Genomic DNA, 12,637 nt, shown 5'->3' on the forward strand with positions numbered 1-12,637 from the left:
GGCTGGATTTAAATATTAAAAATATTACTCTATCAATTTATTATTCCTCTAGCTTGATTGTAAACATGCTGGAACATGTAAATCTGAAATTGTGCTCATTCCAGCAGAAGTCCTCCCTAATTCAACTAATCATTGAATATAGAATACAAAGGGCATCTGTAAGGAAGGGCTTCAGGATTAAGAACTCACTGACCAGCTCTGATTCCATCTGCAAGGTACAAGGTTTTCTTGCTTTTGACAGAATGGAAAAAGTATTTTAATACTTAAAATTAAAACAGAATGAGTAAAGTTCCAGCTGCAAGGCTGATGGGATCTGTTTGCTTTATGATGTTCATGATGGAGAACTTTATTTTATTGCAGTGGGGATGGGTATATTCTGTCTCAGACACAGGCTGGACTTCCTTTGACCTGAAGTAAACCCTTCAAAATCGGAGTTTGCAAAAGCCTCAGTACTATAAGTCAAAAAAGAATATTATTAAACCTAATATTTAAATAAATCACTGAAGGAAAGTATTTTTGACCCAAGTTGTTCACTATGATTAAAATAACAGTATACTTTTTTTTCTAATAGGATTCTTTTTCACAATACTAAACACACTCTTAATTATGTCAGACAGCAGGTATGCCTTAATTAAAATTCCACATATAAAATAAAACCTCTTAATCTGAAGTATAAAAGTCTACAAATGACTGCACATTGTGGGACATTTTAAAATGTGTAGTTGCATAACCACAAACCAAAAAACCCACCAATTATGCTTTTTAGGTGAGTATTTTGATTAGTTACAAACTAAAATAATCAACGTACAGTTTTTTGTTTTGCAAAACAGGGAATTTCTAGGTCCTGTCTCAGAACAATAAAGAAAGTGATTCAAATTACTTAGACAATAATATTTTTTTCAGTGTGAGATACAGATCTTCAAACAAAAAAAAATAAATTTTCACTAAGATCAAAGAAAAAACCCCAAAAACCTGAAACACAACAATGTAATAGTTGTTATTGCAAAGATGTACTGTAAACGCGGACCCAAGGTGGCATTGAGTACTTATACTTTAAGCTAACAAGGACAATTTTTTTTTTCTCATTTTTTAAAAGGAAAGAAAATTATCTTTTTTCCATAGCTTAGGGGTTTTCAACTGCTATTCTTAGAAGAGATGGATTCTGTCTATTAAGTGAGGTTTGTCTTTTTCAAAATATCTGAATTCCCTTCTTATTTTTCAACTTTAATGATAAATCAGAATATGAGCCATTCCATGTTTCAATATGAGGCACACAGATATTTAAGATGCAAAGCACAGAGGTTATCATAACAAGAATATACAACACCAATATTGAAAAGAACATGTTTATAATTACATCCATAGTTAATAATCTGTAAGAGCAGCAGGTTTCCCTAAAAGAGACAGCAATTCTGACAAAATCCATTGTGTAGGAGAAAGAAAAGAATCCTTAAGTGGTGATTGCCCACAGCTGCCTGGAGAGAAGAGGTGGTAAGGAATAGGTGTAACAAAAATTAGTACTGTGGGTGAATCTATCTGCTTGTTCTGTTTATTCACATAATATTATGAAGATAATATGAAGACCCATAGTACTACTAAAGGAGTTTACTAATTTGGAGGTTGTCCTTAAATCTGCTGGGGCTTGCAGAGGTGGAGATGGAAAAGTTCTATTCCTATGAATTCATTCATTTTTAGCACATCAAAATCAGCCAAGTCTCTTTCTGTCTCTTTCTAGTTATATATTAAATACTGAACTCCTACCTACACTACAAGTGATGAATTACATTTTTTTTTCAAAACTATTCCTGCAAATAGTAGCATGAGTCTGATTCAAAAGCACTTTTTCCTTCCTTTCTTCTGTCAGTATGTTGAAATACTTCTGTGCAGTGGAGCACCAATCAAAGGGACAGAAGGGATCACTTAATAATGCAGTAAATACGTACTCTTGAAATCCAGGTATCAAATATTTCAAAAGGTAATTGACATTATTCTGGTATAAATCACACACTTGAAGAATCTTACTCTGCTCTCTTTATAACAGAAACAATCAAAAAGAGTATATGGACGTTTATTATGAGGTTAATCACTCAACAGTAATTGCCTATCTGTACTGACCAAATAAACCAATGCTATACATCAACAAAGAGGATTCTGGTTATTGAGTTTAAATACATATGATTGATTACTTGAGTCTCCCAAAACAACATCAACAATTTGATTTCCAGACACTTCCAGCAGTGGAAAATTGCATTCCCAATTGATTATCATTTCTGTTAATGCGGAGGGAAAATGTGATACTGTGAAAGAGAAAACAAACTTTTCACCACTGAAGGAAACTGTTGCAATTCAACCTAATGCTTAACATAAGAGTGTTACTAGTTGTTGCTGTGCCTCAGATTTCTATATTAGATTAAAAAATGATCAAAAACAGCCCACGTTATTATTCTGGAAGACTTGTTTCTTGGCTTACTAGATATTTTGAGGGTGCAAGAACTTATACATGCAAGCCTCCTTGTCAACCATATGGATCTAGTTCACTTCTAAGTTGCCAGGAAAATCCTCATTCTGCCTTTTTTTAGGAAATATACCATGAAACTACACAGAATTACATAGTTCATGAGGTACTCCTGACTCCCATTGTAATCCTGGAATTGTGAAAGCTCATTTTTTTCCCTTACATGTATGTTCAGCTATATGCTTTACATAATTGTAAAATGGAGGTTAGAGGTCTGGTGAGAAATTGAAAACTAAATGGACAATTCTTAACGTTGTTCTGCTGCTATGGATGTTACTATTACAGCATAAATTTTGTTTTCATTGATAATGGATTTTAAATACTGATCTGGTAGTTTTAAAAGCAGGTTATGTTTAAATGCATCTTATGCAATTTCTGTTTGCTGAATTATAGAGTTTATTCATGTTACATAATTACTAAGTGGAACTTAATACTTCAAAATGTTTTCGAAGCCAAGACTAAATGGATTAAAAATATAATCAGACAAATGCAAAATAGATTAATTGGTAACCACAGCACATGACAATTGAGATCAGAAAGTTCTTGAACTATGAATTAGAGAAAGTGGGGAGAGAATAACAGAGGGGAAATTCTCCTGTCCCTCCTCATGTGCTGCTCAAGCACCTGTCACACTCTTGCAATGGTCTCACTGGGACAGAGTTACTGCTCTTGGGTTGTGGCCACAGCTGTTCTCATGTTCAAAGACAATTAGAGCTGGTACTGTGGAGTTATTGCTGCATCTATTTTATGTCTCAAGTAATTTAATCACATGGCAGAGTATGCTAGACATAGTGTTTTGGGGTTTTTTTCTGTAAGAGGTCATGCTTTCTGAATTTATTTGTTCCTTGACCAAATTTTCCACTAAAAAAAAAAAAATAAAAAAAACCAACCAAACTGAAAACCAAAAACCCACACCACGAGCAACCCACAGGCTTTTGGAACAGAACAAAACTCAGACTTGTCAAGGTATTACAGATACCACTGCGAAGTATTCAGGACAGTTTTAATGTATCAACCATTCATACCTAGGTACACAGCAAAGCTGTGTGCAAAAAATACACAACTTGAAACATAATATTCAGTGGGGTTTTTTCTAAATATAAGAGATAGAAAAAGTCTGAAATTACCTGTAACTGTCAACTCTGTAGTTCTTCTGACAACAAAGAATCCATATTTTAGCTCACAAGTGTAATTTCCAATGTCATCCTCTCTAACTTCCCGAATGACAAGAGTGTCCTTTTTAAACACAATACTTGATCTCCATGTCTTTGTCTTGCATTCCTGTTTAAACAGAATATGAAACTTCAGGGATTGTGTTCTTACACTTGAAATGAACCACTGTGGACAATACTGCCCAAAGTCAAGGTGGCTAGGCGAGAGCCCAGGATAGCTATAAATGTACATAAACTAAATATGTAAAAACCCAGTCTATTTGGATGTTAGCTAAAATTAATTTTATCACCTGATTTGATATTTATGCCTCTGGTTAGAAAAGGGAGTTGATTCCTTTGGTGGTTTTTGTTGTTTTTTTTTTAACAGCTGCTGAGTGGCTCATATTTAATTCACTTATTTAGCTTTACACTTATGTCTGCAATCTATGACTTTTATATTACCAGCCACTCAGGCTTCAGGGGAATTTTTTTTTTCTTTGTATTTAATTTTAAAAATTATATTTAAAAACTGTAGAGAAAGAGAAGATGAGAATGAAGAGATAAAAGAGTGTTATATATCTCTTTCTAAAACCATCTTAGAATCAAAGCTCTCTGAACCAAGAAAAATTGTATTCTTAATCTGAAAAAGTATTTTATTACAGATGCAAAATCCAAGATGAGAATAAGCAAATAGTTGGCTACATTTCTCCTACCTTAGATATACTATCAGTTAATTTGGATGTTATCTTTCTGGGCCACAAAATTTTACTTTTTAGATAGCCCAGTCTTGTATAACATAATTAATTCTACTGCATTTCCCACAGGCAACACCACTTGCAAGAACCTGGCCCTTAAGTAATGATCTAGAGAGCATTACACAGTATTGAAATAAAGTTATTGAAAAAAACAATATATTTGCAAATATAACCTTAAGTATGTAAAAAATATGTAGAAACTGAGGTTTTGGTAGTATTTGCTGAATTTTATGCTGCAAAACTAAGCTGTTTATTCAGGTAAAGCATATATTGATATCTCATACGGTTAACTAAAGGAAGCATTTGAATTTCTCAATTAGCTCATTCTTTTCTAACATTGGTCCTGTTGCTTTTTCTTGACAAAATTAAAAACAACTCAAGCTTCATAACACATTTTGATCAAGAGAATCATAAGAACATTGAATAACATATATTTGAAGGTATAAATCTCTTGTGTTCCTTACCTTATACCACAGAATTTCAGGCTCCCTAAATGGAAATAAAAAATCCTCAATTTCAGGGCATGAGATTTCCTTGCTTTTGCTAAGTTCAGCTTTTTCAAAATATTTCATCTTTGAATTGTAGCAGAGTCCAGTGTCATTTTCACCCACCGTCAACGAAATGGACACTTTCATGCAGTAGGTTGAGTTTCTGTAATGCAATAAAAATAGAAAGAAAAGTCTAATAAATTGGAACTTGAGCAACACACCAAGAGCCACATATTCATCAGTGATAAGTATGCCCTAAATGGGGAGTGGTAACGTTTTACAGACATTAATTAAAAACAATCTTGTGATTTGTTAGAGAATGAGGGATGTTTCAGTCTAAGTCATTGCCAGTTTGTTGACCACACCCTTCAATGCCTATACTCCCAGGACAAAATATTCTGCATTACCTACAGACTTCATGAGCTTGTGTTCTCTCCTGAAACTAGTTACTACATCTGTTTCTGGGTGTTGGTAACTGGGGCAGCTAGAGACATTCCACTACGCGATTCAATCAGGCAAAAAGGCAAAACCGCTTGAAATGATTTTATAATTTTTTCATTTGAATTTCCAGGTGGGGAGCAAATGAGAGTATAAATGAGTTGAGTACTCCCTGGGAGCACACTGTGATGGTGTAAGACTCCTCTCCTACTGTTCTGTAAATGCATTTTACCCCTGGCCTTCTGACGGAGGGTCCTGCAGAGAGCACTGAGGAAACATTCACCTCCTTATCATCGTTCTCATCCTCTATGAGCTGATTGCTTATTTATAATGGACTTGTATCAGACATGGCGGAATCTCAAAGATCAATTTCCTAGTATCTGATTCCTTTTCCTGTTCAACAAGATGGGATAGAAATACTTAAGAATAAAGAATAAGAAAACTTAATTCAAAGAACTCTACAGTTCAGAACTCTACAGAAAATATAGCCTTGTAAGTAACTATCCAATTAGAGAGTGGTCTTAGAAATGTAAATTTTTGAGCAGAATGACCCTTAGCTATCAATCTAATTCATGGACTTGTAGGGAAAACAAACACAAAATTATTTCCTTTTAATGAAGAAGCAAGTATAATTTGTTACCATTCGAGAATTTAGCTGTATAAAGCAAATAAAGTTGTTCAAGCTTTTTGCAAATCAAATAAAGGATCCACTGAATATGGATCACTCTTGCTGCATTTAAGCTGGTAAGGAGCCAATTACCGTTCTTACCTGTACATACAATTGAAAATCACTCACTTTTTAAAGAATACTTTTTCATTAGTGTAAATTGTGTTATTTTTCCATTATGGTGTTACTTGGAATATTTTATTTATTTGTTTGTTTACCATGTGTCTTTGAAATGTCATAAAAAGTCACTTAATTCTGTTTTTCCAAATTGGTAAAATGCTTTTTCTTTTTCTTGGAAGACTCATTCCTTGGATACAGGTTCTGAACAATTCATCAAACTCTGAGGTTTAAGACTAAACTAGATGGAATTGTCCTGTTATTGGATGACAGGAACAGTATGTAAGAAGCCATTTGGCTATGCAACTTTCACATTTAAATATTTTCTTTAATTCTTCCCTGTGTGTTTAACCATCATGTTTTCATCATGCTACTGAATTTCATTATTTATATATTTCTAGAAGGACATGGCAGGGGAAAAAAAGGGAGGACATTTTACTTTCTTCCCAGTCTCTGAAGAAACAAGGTTAGTAAAATTTTTGCATAGGCATCCTTCAATATTCAAAGTGAATTTTTCAAAAATTATGATTAAATGTTTTGATGTACTAAAGAACTCTGTTCTGCAACAGTGACAAAGTCAATTGCCAGAGACAGAATTTTGTCTGAGGCACATCCAAGTTTCCATCACAACAGCAGATCCTTTAGCAGATGCAGCTAAGGCTTCCTGCTCCATCAGAGAAGCATTTTGGAAATATTTCAGAATGTTTAAATTCATTGTTTAAAGTGGATCTTTCTAAACTGTCAGATACAAGGTACTGAAAAATTTTGGGTGGATTTTTGTCAGTTGAGTTCTCTAACTGAATTGTCTTTCAAAAGCCCAAAGAATTATTAAAACAACCCACAGTTCCAGATGCCCACTGGTGACACAGACTTCCTTATTTCAATTCTAAATACTAACTGCACTGTCAGTCTGACTCATCTCATGCTCTGTGTCAGAAACCAAGGCTGTTGGGATGAAACAAAACCCAAAGAGGTGGGTACAGAAGGCAGAGCAACATCAAGAGTATGTGATAAGAAAGCCAAGAAAATGGACTCACAGTGCAGAAAGAGAGAAAGAAAATTAAATAGTCCCTAGGTAGGAATGAAGAAGAAGAAAGAGGGGATGAGTTTGCTGATTACAGCTAGAGAATGAAGGATACAGTAGATGTCAATCCTCTGAGGCAACAGAAAGAGTAGCAGGCAGCAGAGCCCTCTGGAGCACGCACATAATGCAGAGGGTAAAAAATGCTCCTGTGTTAGAAGCAAGAAAGTTTTCCATATGTCTCTTACTAGAGGGACCAGATATGAAGTAAATAAAAGAAGTAAAAAACCCTACGACATGAGTTTAAGGGATTTTAAAAACCAGTATTTGCTATACTAACTGTGCTTTAACTCACTTATCACATGATACCTTTGGGGTGTTTCTTTTGTTTATTTGTTTTCCTTTGTTTTTTTCCTGAACATGGTAATAAGAAGAGGTGAAAAATTACTAAATTATTTTTTTCCTAATCTACCAGTCACAAATATTCACAAGTAAAAAATTAGCTAGAGCCTTTTTGTACATAAAAGTGAAGGTTTACACTTTCATCTGTTATTCAATAGATTTTCAAGTGTTAAAATAACGACATCTAAAAGTAAAAAATGCAAAAATAGGATGAAAAAAGCTGTTTGGCAGTTTTTATTTAAGACAACAAACCCATTTAATTTATCTTAAAGTTAAAGGAGCTGGTTTGTTAGAGAGAAAAGGAGAAAAGGAGACACAAGGGGGAAAATGGAAGAGAGAACACACAAAGAGCAAGAATAACTTATTTGAACTTTAGCTTTTGCAATATTCCCATCTACATTTAAAGGAGTTTCTTTGAGAATTAAGCATTTAAAACGTGGTTTCTTGATAAATACATCTCTAAAATGGGTCCAATGGATTTGCACCTACAAAATTCTGCTTTTTTTCCCTCAGAAAAAGACCTGATGTAATTCTCAGTCTCTAGCCTCACCAGATAGAGCTCAGTAAAAGATTTATACAGCTCAGTACCATCCAGGCAGCATCCCTCATCATCCCTGTTCATGACAGAAGGGAAAGTGAGACTATTCCTGTTATTTCTCCACTCTGGTGCTTTGCCCATTATACTATTTACTAGAATAAAAACACTGGAGAGCAAACAGGAGGCCAGAAAATCTCTCTTATGTTTCTCCTCTTCATACAAAGTCAGAAAGTAACTTTATTTCCAACTAAGCTGGAAAACTAACTTAATTTCCAGTTCCTGCAGAAATGGACATTTAAAAGAAAGTCAGAAAACTCTTTCCTTTGCAGTTTTATTTTAAATTTTAATAAACAAACCTAGCCATTGATGCCCATATCCACTTTCTATCAATGGTCCATCACATTTCTGGGGAAAACTTTTGTTGACTTCATTAACTAGTTTTTTCATGATTTTGCAGAGACAATTTTGTCCTTTTTCAGTCCAAGTAATTTCTGTTACATTTATATGGATGCCTGAAAGCTGGAGAGGAAAGAATTCATTCAAGGCAGAAACAAAAACACGTTCCTAATAATCAGCTCGTGCTCTTGGCCTGTGGCCCCAAAGGCTCTTTGTGAACTTTTAAACTTTCATACAAAATTTTTTAAAGCCTCTACATAGCAGCAGGGTGTTTTGAGGACATGCCTGAGGCTTTGGGCACGTGGTGAGGGAGAAAGGCCAGGGTACTGCGGGGCAGCCAGGATAACTCTTGTCCACTGAGGTCCCCTTGCTGGCCGGATCTGATGGCCCCAGCAGGTCACTGCCCCCCCAGTGACTTCTGGAGCATTCATTCAGGAAATCAATTGACAAACTTTATATACAGGATTCTCTTTCATTGGATTTGGGTTTTGTTTGTTATTTGGGTTTTTTTGTTGATTTTTTCCCTCAAGCTCTGGAATGGCTGACTCCCACACTCGCTGGCTGTGATATCTGAAATCACAGATTGCCTTTTCCACAAAGCTTCCAGAGCCAACAAAGCTGCAAGTGCTGAGGCAGAGCTTCAGGCATGGGGAAAGGAGAAGAAAAGTGGCAGGAGATGGACAGAAGCCGACTGGAATTTTCCTCTGTGCCTTAGAAATTTTCTGCTGCTTCCATACCCTGGGGGGCCGACCCAGTTTGGAAACTGCTTTTGACCTCAATTGAATTACATAAGCACTGATTTCTTCCCTCAAGGGTCACCTAATTATGTGCATGATACTATGAAATAACCCAGTGCACACGAGCCTCCAGGACTATTTGAATATCAATACTCTGCAAGATACTTGTTTCAATAGGTTTGAATTAGACACACCAAGGTATTGTTCAGTTTTAATGCCTGCTTCCATACTTGGAAGCCAAACCTTCACATTTTATCTTTTTCTGACACAAGTGGTATGCACTGCCATCCTGAATTTCCCCTTCACTCCAAACCTGTCAAAAGAGAATGTCAAAATGCAAAGTCTAACTGCATTAGAATAATACTTTCCTTGTGTAAGAGGTAGCTAGAGACTGATATGAAAGGCCTTTTAGTGATATTCTAAACAATAAAAATTAAATAAAAATTAGCCTTTACAAAGGAAATTAAATTTTCTCATCCTTATAATATTCTAAAGCTTCTTTTTTTTGGGTAAACTAGAAAAAAGACATGTAAATTTTTATGTTATTGATTTTTCTCTATGATCTCTGTCTTTTTTAATGTCAAAGTGAAACATTTCTTTATGAGAACTGGAACCAATCTGATATTGATTTCCACAATTTAATAAAACTTCACTTTCTTACAACAAAATACTCAAAAAAAATTTTGACAATACCCTTAATTATGAGCTTGTACTGGCATTTACATGGAAGGCAAAATTACATAAAATTAACTCATTTCCCTAATTTCCCCATCAAACATTTTCTTTCAGATTAAAGCTTCCTTTCAGATACATTAAAAGAAAAAAGTCCATAATCCTACTGTACAGTTATAAAAAAATATTCCTATAATGTAACTCTGTCTGCACTCCTAGAGTATATGAATATAAATCAAAATAAATTTTTATTTGAAGCTAAAGATTTCTTACAGAGAAAATGTGCCTATAAGTCTATACATATGGGTCTATAAACCAGTCATATAGGTATGTTGTGGATTCCAATAATTGTAAAACTAATACTAGAGGTATGTGATTCAAGAAGGTTACTATATAAAAATTTTAAAAGCATATTATTAGTATATCTATATGTTATTTAATATGAGAAAATTTCAGTTTTAAAAATAACTTTCTATTCAAATATTTGGTATCAGAAATTCAGAGAATAGCACTTATGGATTCCAGGTGAAAATGTTAGAGTTAAAAAGAATAGTAATAAATCAAAAAAGCATTGTACTGTGCAAGGCATATAGGGTGAGTAAAATATGAATTGCCACTAGTCTAAATTTAATTGCACATTTGATGTTTTAGTGCTAGTTACAAATTTAGTGCTAAATTAGCTACACATTTCAGCAAGGCTTCCCATTATAATTAGTGAAGACATTTTGGGCCAGTGAATCATAAAGTGTTAGAATGGAGATGTGTCAGTAAGATACTGAACGTTTTCACTGCAGCAGATCAATGTATATTCCCAGAGGAGACAGAAGTATGAAGAGCTGTGCAAAAGTGTACCTTTACAGATGAAAATCCCTTTAGCTTTCAACAAACTGCAGTAGGGAGATAATACCATAGCATGAAATGCCTCTAGGTATACTACGTGCTTGTAATACAGGAGATGATGGCATTTGCTTTTTCTTGGGAACCAATGATCCTGAGGAAGAGTAATTTTTATACTCTTACTTAGCACCATATGCCAGAATAGCAGAAATGCCTCTTTCGAAAATTACAAGCTAATAGAGTTACATTATTCCCTCCATTTCTTTCATTTTTAGAATCACAAAATGCTTGAGATCAGAAGGGAAGTCTGGATGTCGTCTTGTCCAACCCCTCTGATCGAGGACAGTCACTTAGACTGCCCAGGAGCGTGTTCAGACTGCTTTTGAATACTGCCAAGGATGGAGACTCCACAACTTCCTGGGCAACCTGTGCCAGGGTTCAGGCACCCTTATGATGAAAAGTGTTTCCTGATGTTCAGATGGAATATTCTGTATTCCAGTTTGTGCCCATTGCCTCTGGTCCTGTCACCAGGCAACACTGAAAAGAGCCTGGCTCCGTCCTGTTGGCACCCTCCCTTCAGAAATGTTTATCTGTCAGCGAGATTCTCCTGTGCCTTCTCCAGGGCAGAGTCCCAGCTCTCAGCCTGTGCTCACAGCAGAGATTCTCCAGTTCCTTTATCACCTTCATGCTTCTTCATGGACTCTCTCCGTGCTTCTCTTGCAACAGCGGGTCTGGAACTGGACAGAGGTCTCACCACTGCTGAGTAAAGAGGAAGGGCCACCTCCCTTGGTGAGCTGGCAATACTTTGTCTAATGCAGCACAGCTCATCAGTCACCTTTTTTGTTGCAGAGGCACACTGCTGGTTCATGTTCAACTTGGTTTTCACCAGAACCCCCAAGTGTTTTCCTTCAAAGCTGAATATATTTTTGTTCATAGAACATCTGTTTTCTCCATGGTTTTTCACTCACAGGGGATGGAGGGGAACCATTAAACAAAAAAATACTTTTCCCAAGTATTATATAAAGAGGACAGAAAAAAAAATAGGGTTGGTATGAGAATTACTAGAAAAAATACAGACTTTTTGAAGGTAGAGGTCCTTAAAATTACATCTACTGTATGGTGCACCAGCAGCTGTGCCTCTGTGTTCAGGAATTGAGTGTTACTACATCCTGATGACTCAGAAGGTCAACAAATACTGGAATGTCTTTATCACCAAATCATCCCTTTTGCAAATTCAACTGGCCTTCTTTTATAGTACTAAAACAGAAAACATTGAAAATGCAGTTCTGCTAAAAGGCTTCTCCCTTGTTCCCTCCCTTTGCTTGATGAACTCACACAATTCTCAGATAAAGACAAATCCTGTCATTCAGTTGCAAATGCTAAGTTAGTTTTCTGTTCAGCTGTCGAGCAGATGCATAAAGAATATCCCATGAAGGTATCTGTCTTGTTTCTGAGTGATTAGATATTTATCTGTTGCTAACTCTGCATGAGTGTGTTATTTCCTGAAGAGAAAAGTTACTCATTAATGGTAGATATGGACAGACATATCCAACAAATACAACATTTATTATAGATATTAGAAGAATGACATTTGTGCATGAATAAGATTCTCTTGAAAATATCTCCATAACTCTTTCCCATATCTACCCAGTAAAAATGGGGATACATAAAGAACTCATCACATTTATTAGGTTCAATGTTTCCTAGCATACTGATGACACTTTTCCAGACCCCTAAAATTTCTCTAATGGGATCTGATCTCATGACAATTCTGAATGAAAAAAAAAAATCTAAATTATTCCCAGAATTATGACTTCTACCTTTGTTTAAAAAAAATCCAACCAAACAAAAATAAAAAACAAAAACCAAAAACAACCAAACACAAAAACCCCCACCATATGCC

At 35.3% G+C, this 12,637-nt stretch overlaps 1 protein-coding gene across 1 annotated transcript in view; it reads right to left on the reverse strand.

Moving 5' to 3' along the window:
* IL1RAPL1 (interleukin 1 receptor accessory protein like 1) overlaps positions 1-12,637 on the reverse strand; it is a 659,198-nt gene that overhangs the window by 252,232 nt on the left and 394,329 nt on the right. The window contains exons 4-5 of the mRNA XM_005516707.2: positions 4,886-5,072; positions 3,643-3,796 (exon numbers count right to left, since the gene is read on the reverse strand). Of these exons, the coding sequence (XP_005516764.2) occupies positions 3,643-3,796; positions 4,886-5,072 (341 nt within the window). The remainder of the gene's footprint in view (positions 1-3,642; positions 3,797-4,885; positions 5,073-12,637) is intronic.

Source organism: Pseudopodoces humilis, chromosome 2, assembly GCF_049639895.1.
Source record: "Pseudopodoces humilis isolate 2021_Gansu_Grassland_sample_001 chromosome 2, ASM4963989v1, whole genome shotgun sequence".
In the NCBI taxonomy this organism is placed as follows: Eukaryota; Metazoa; Chordata; class Aves; order Passeriformes; family Paridae; genus Pseudopodoces; species Pseudopodoces humilis.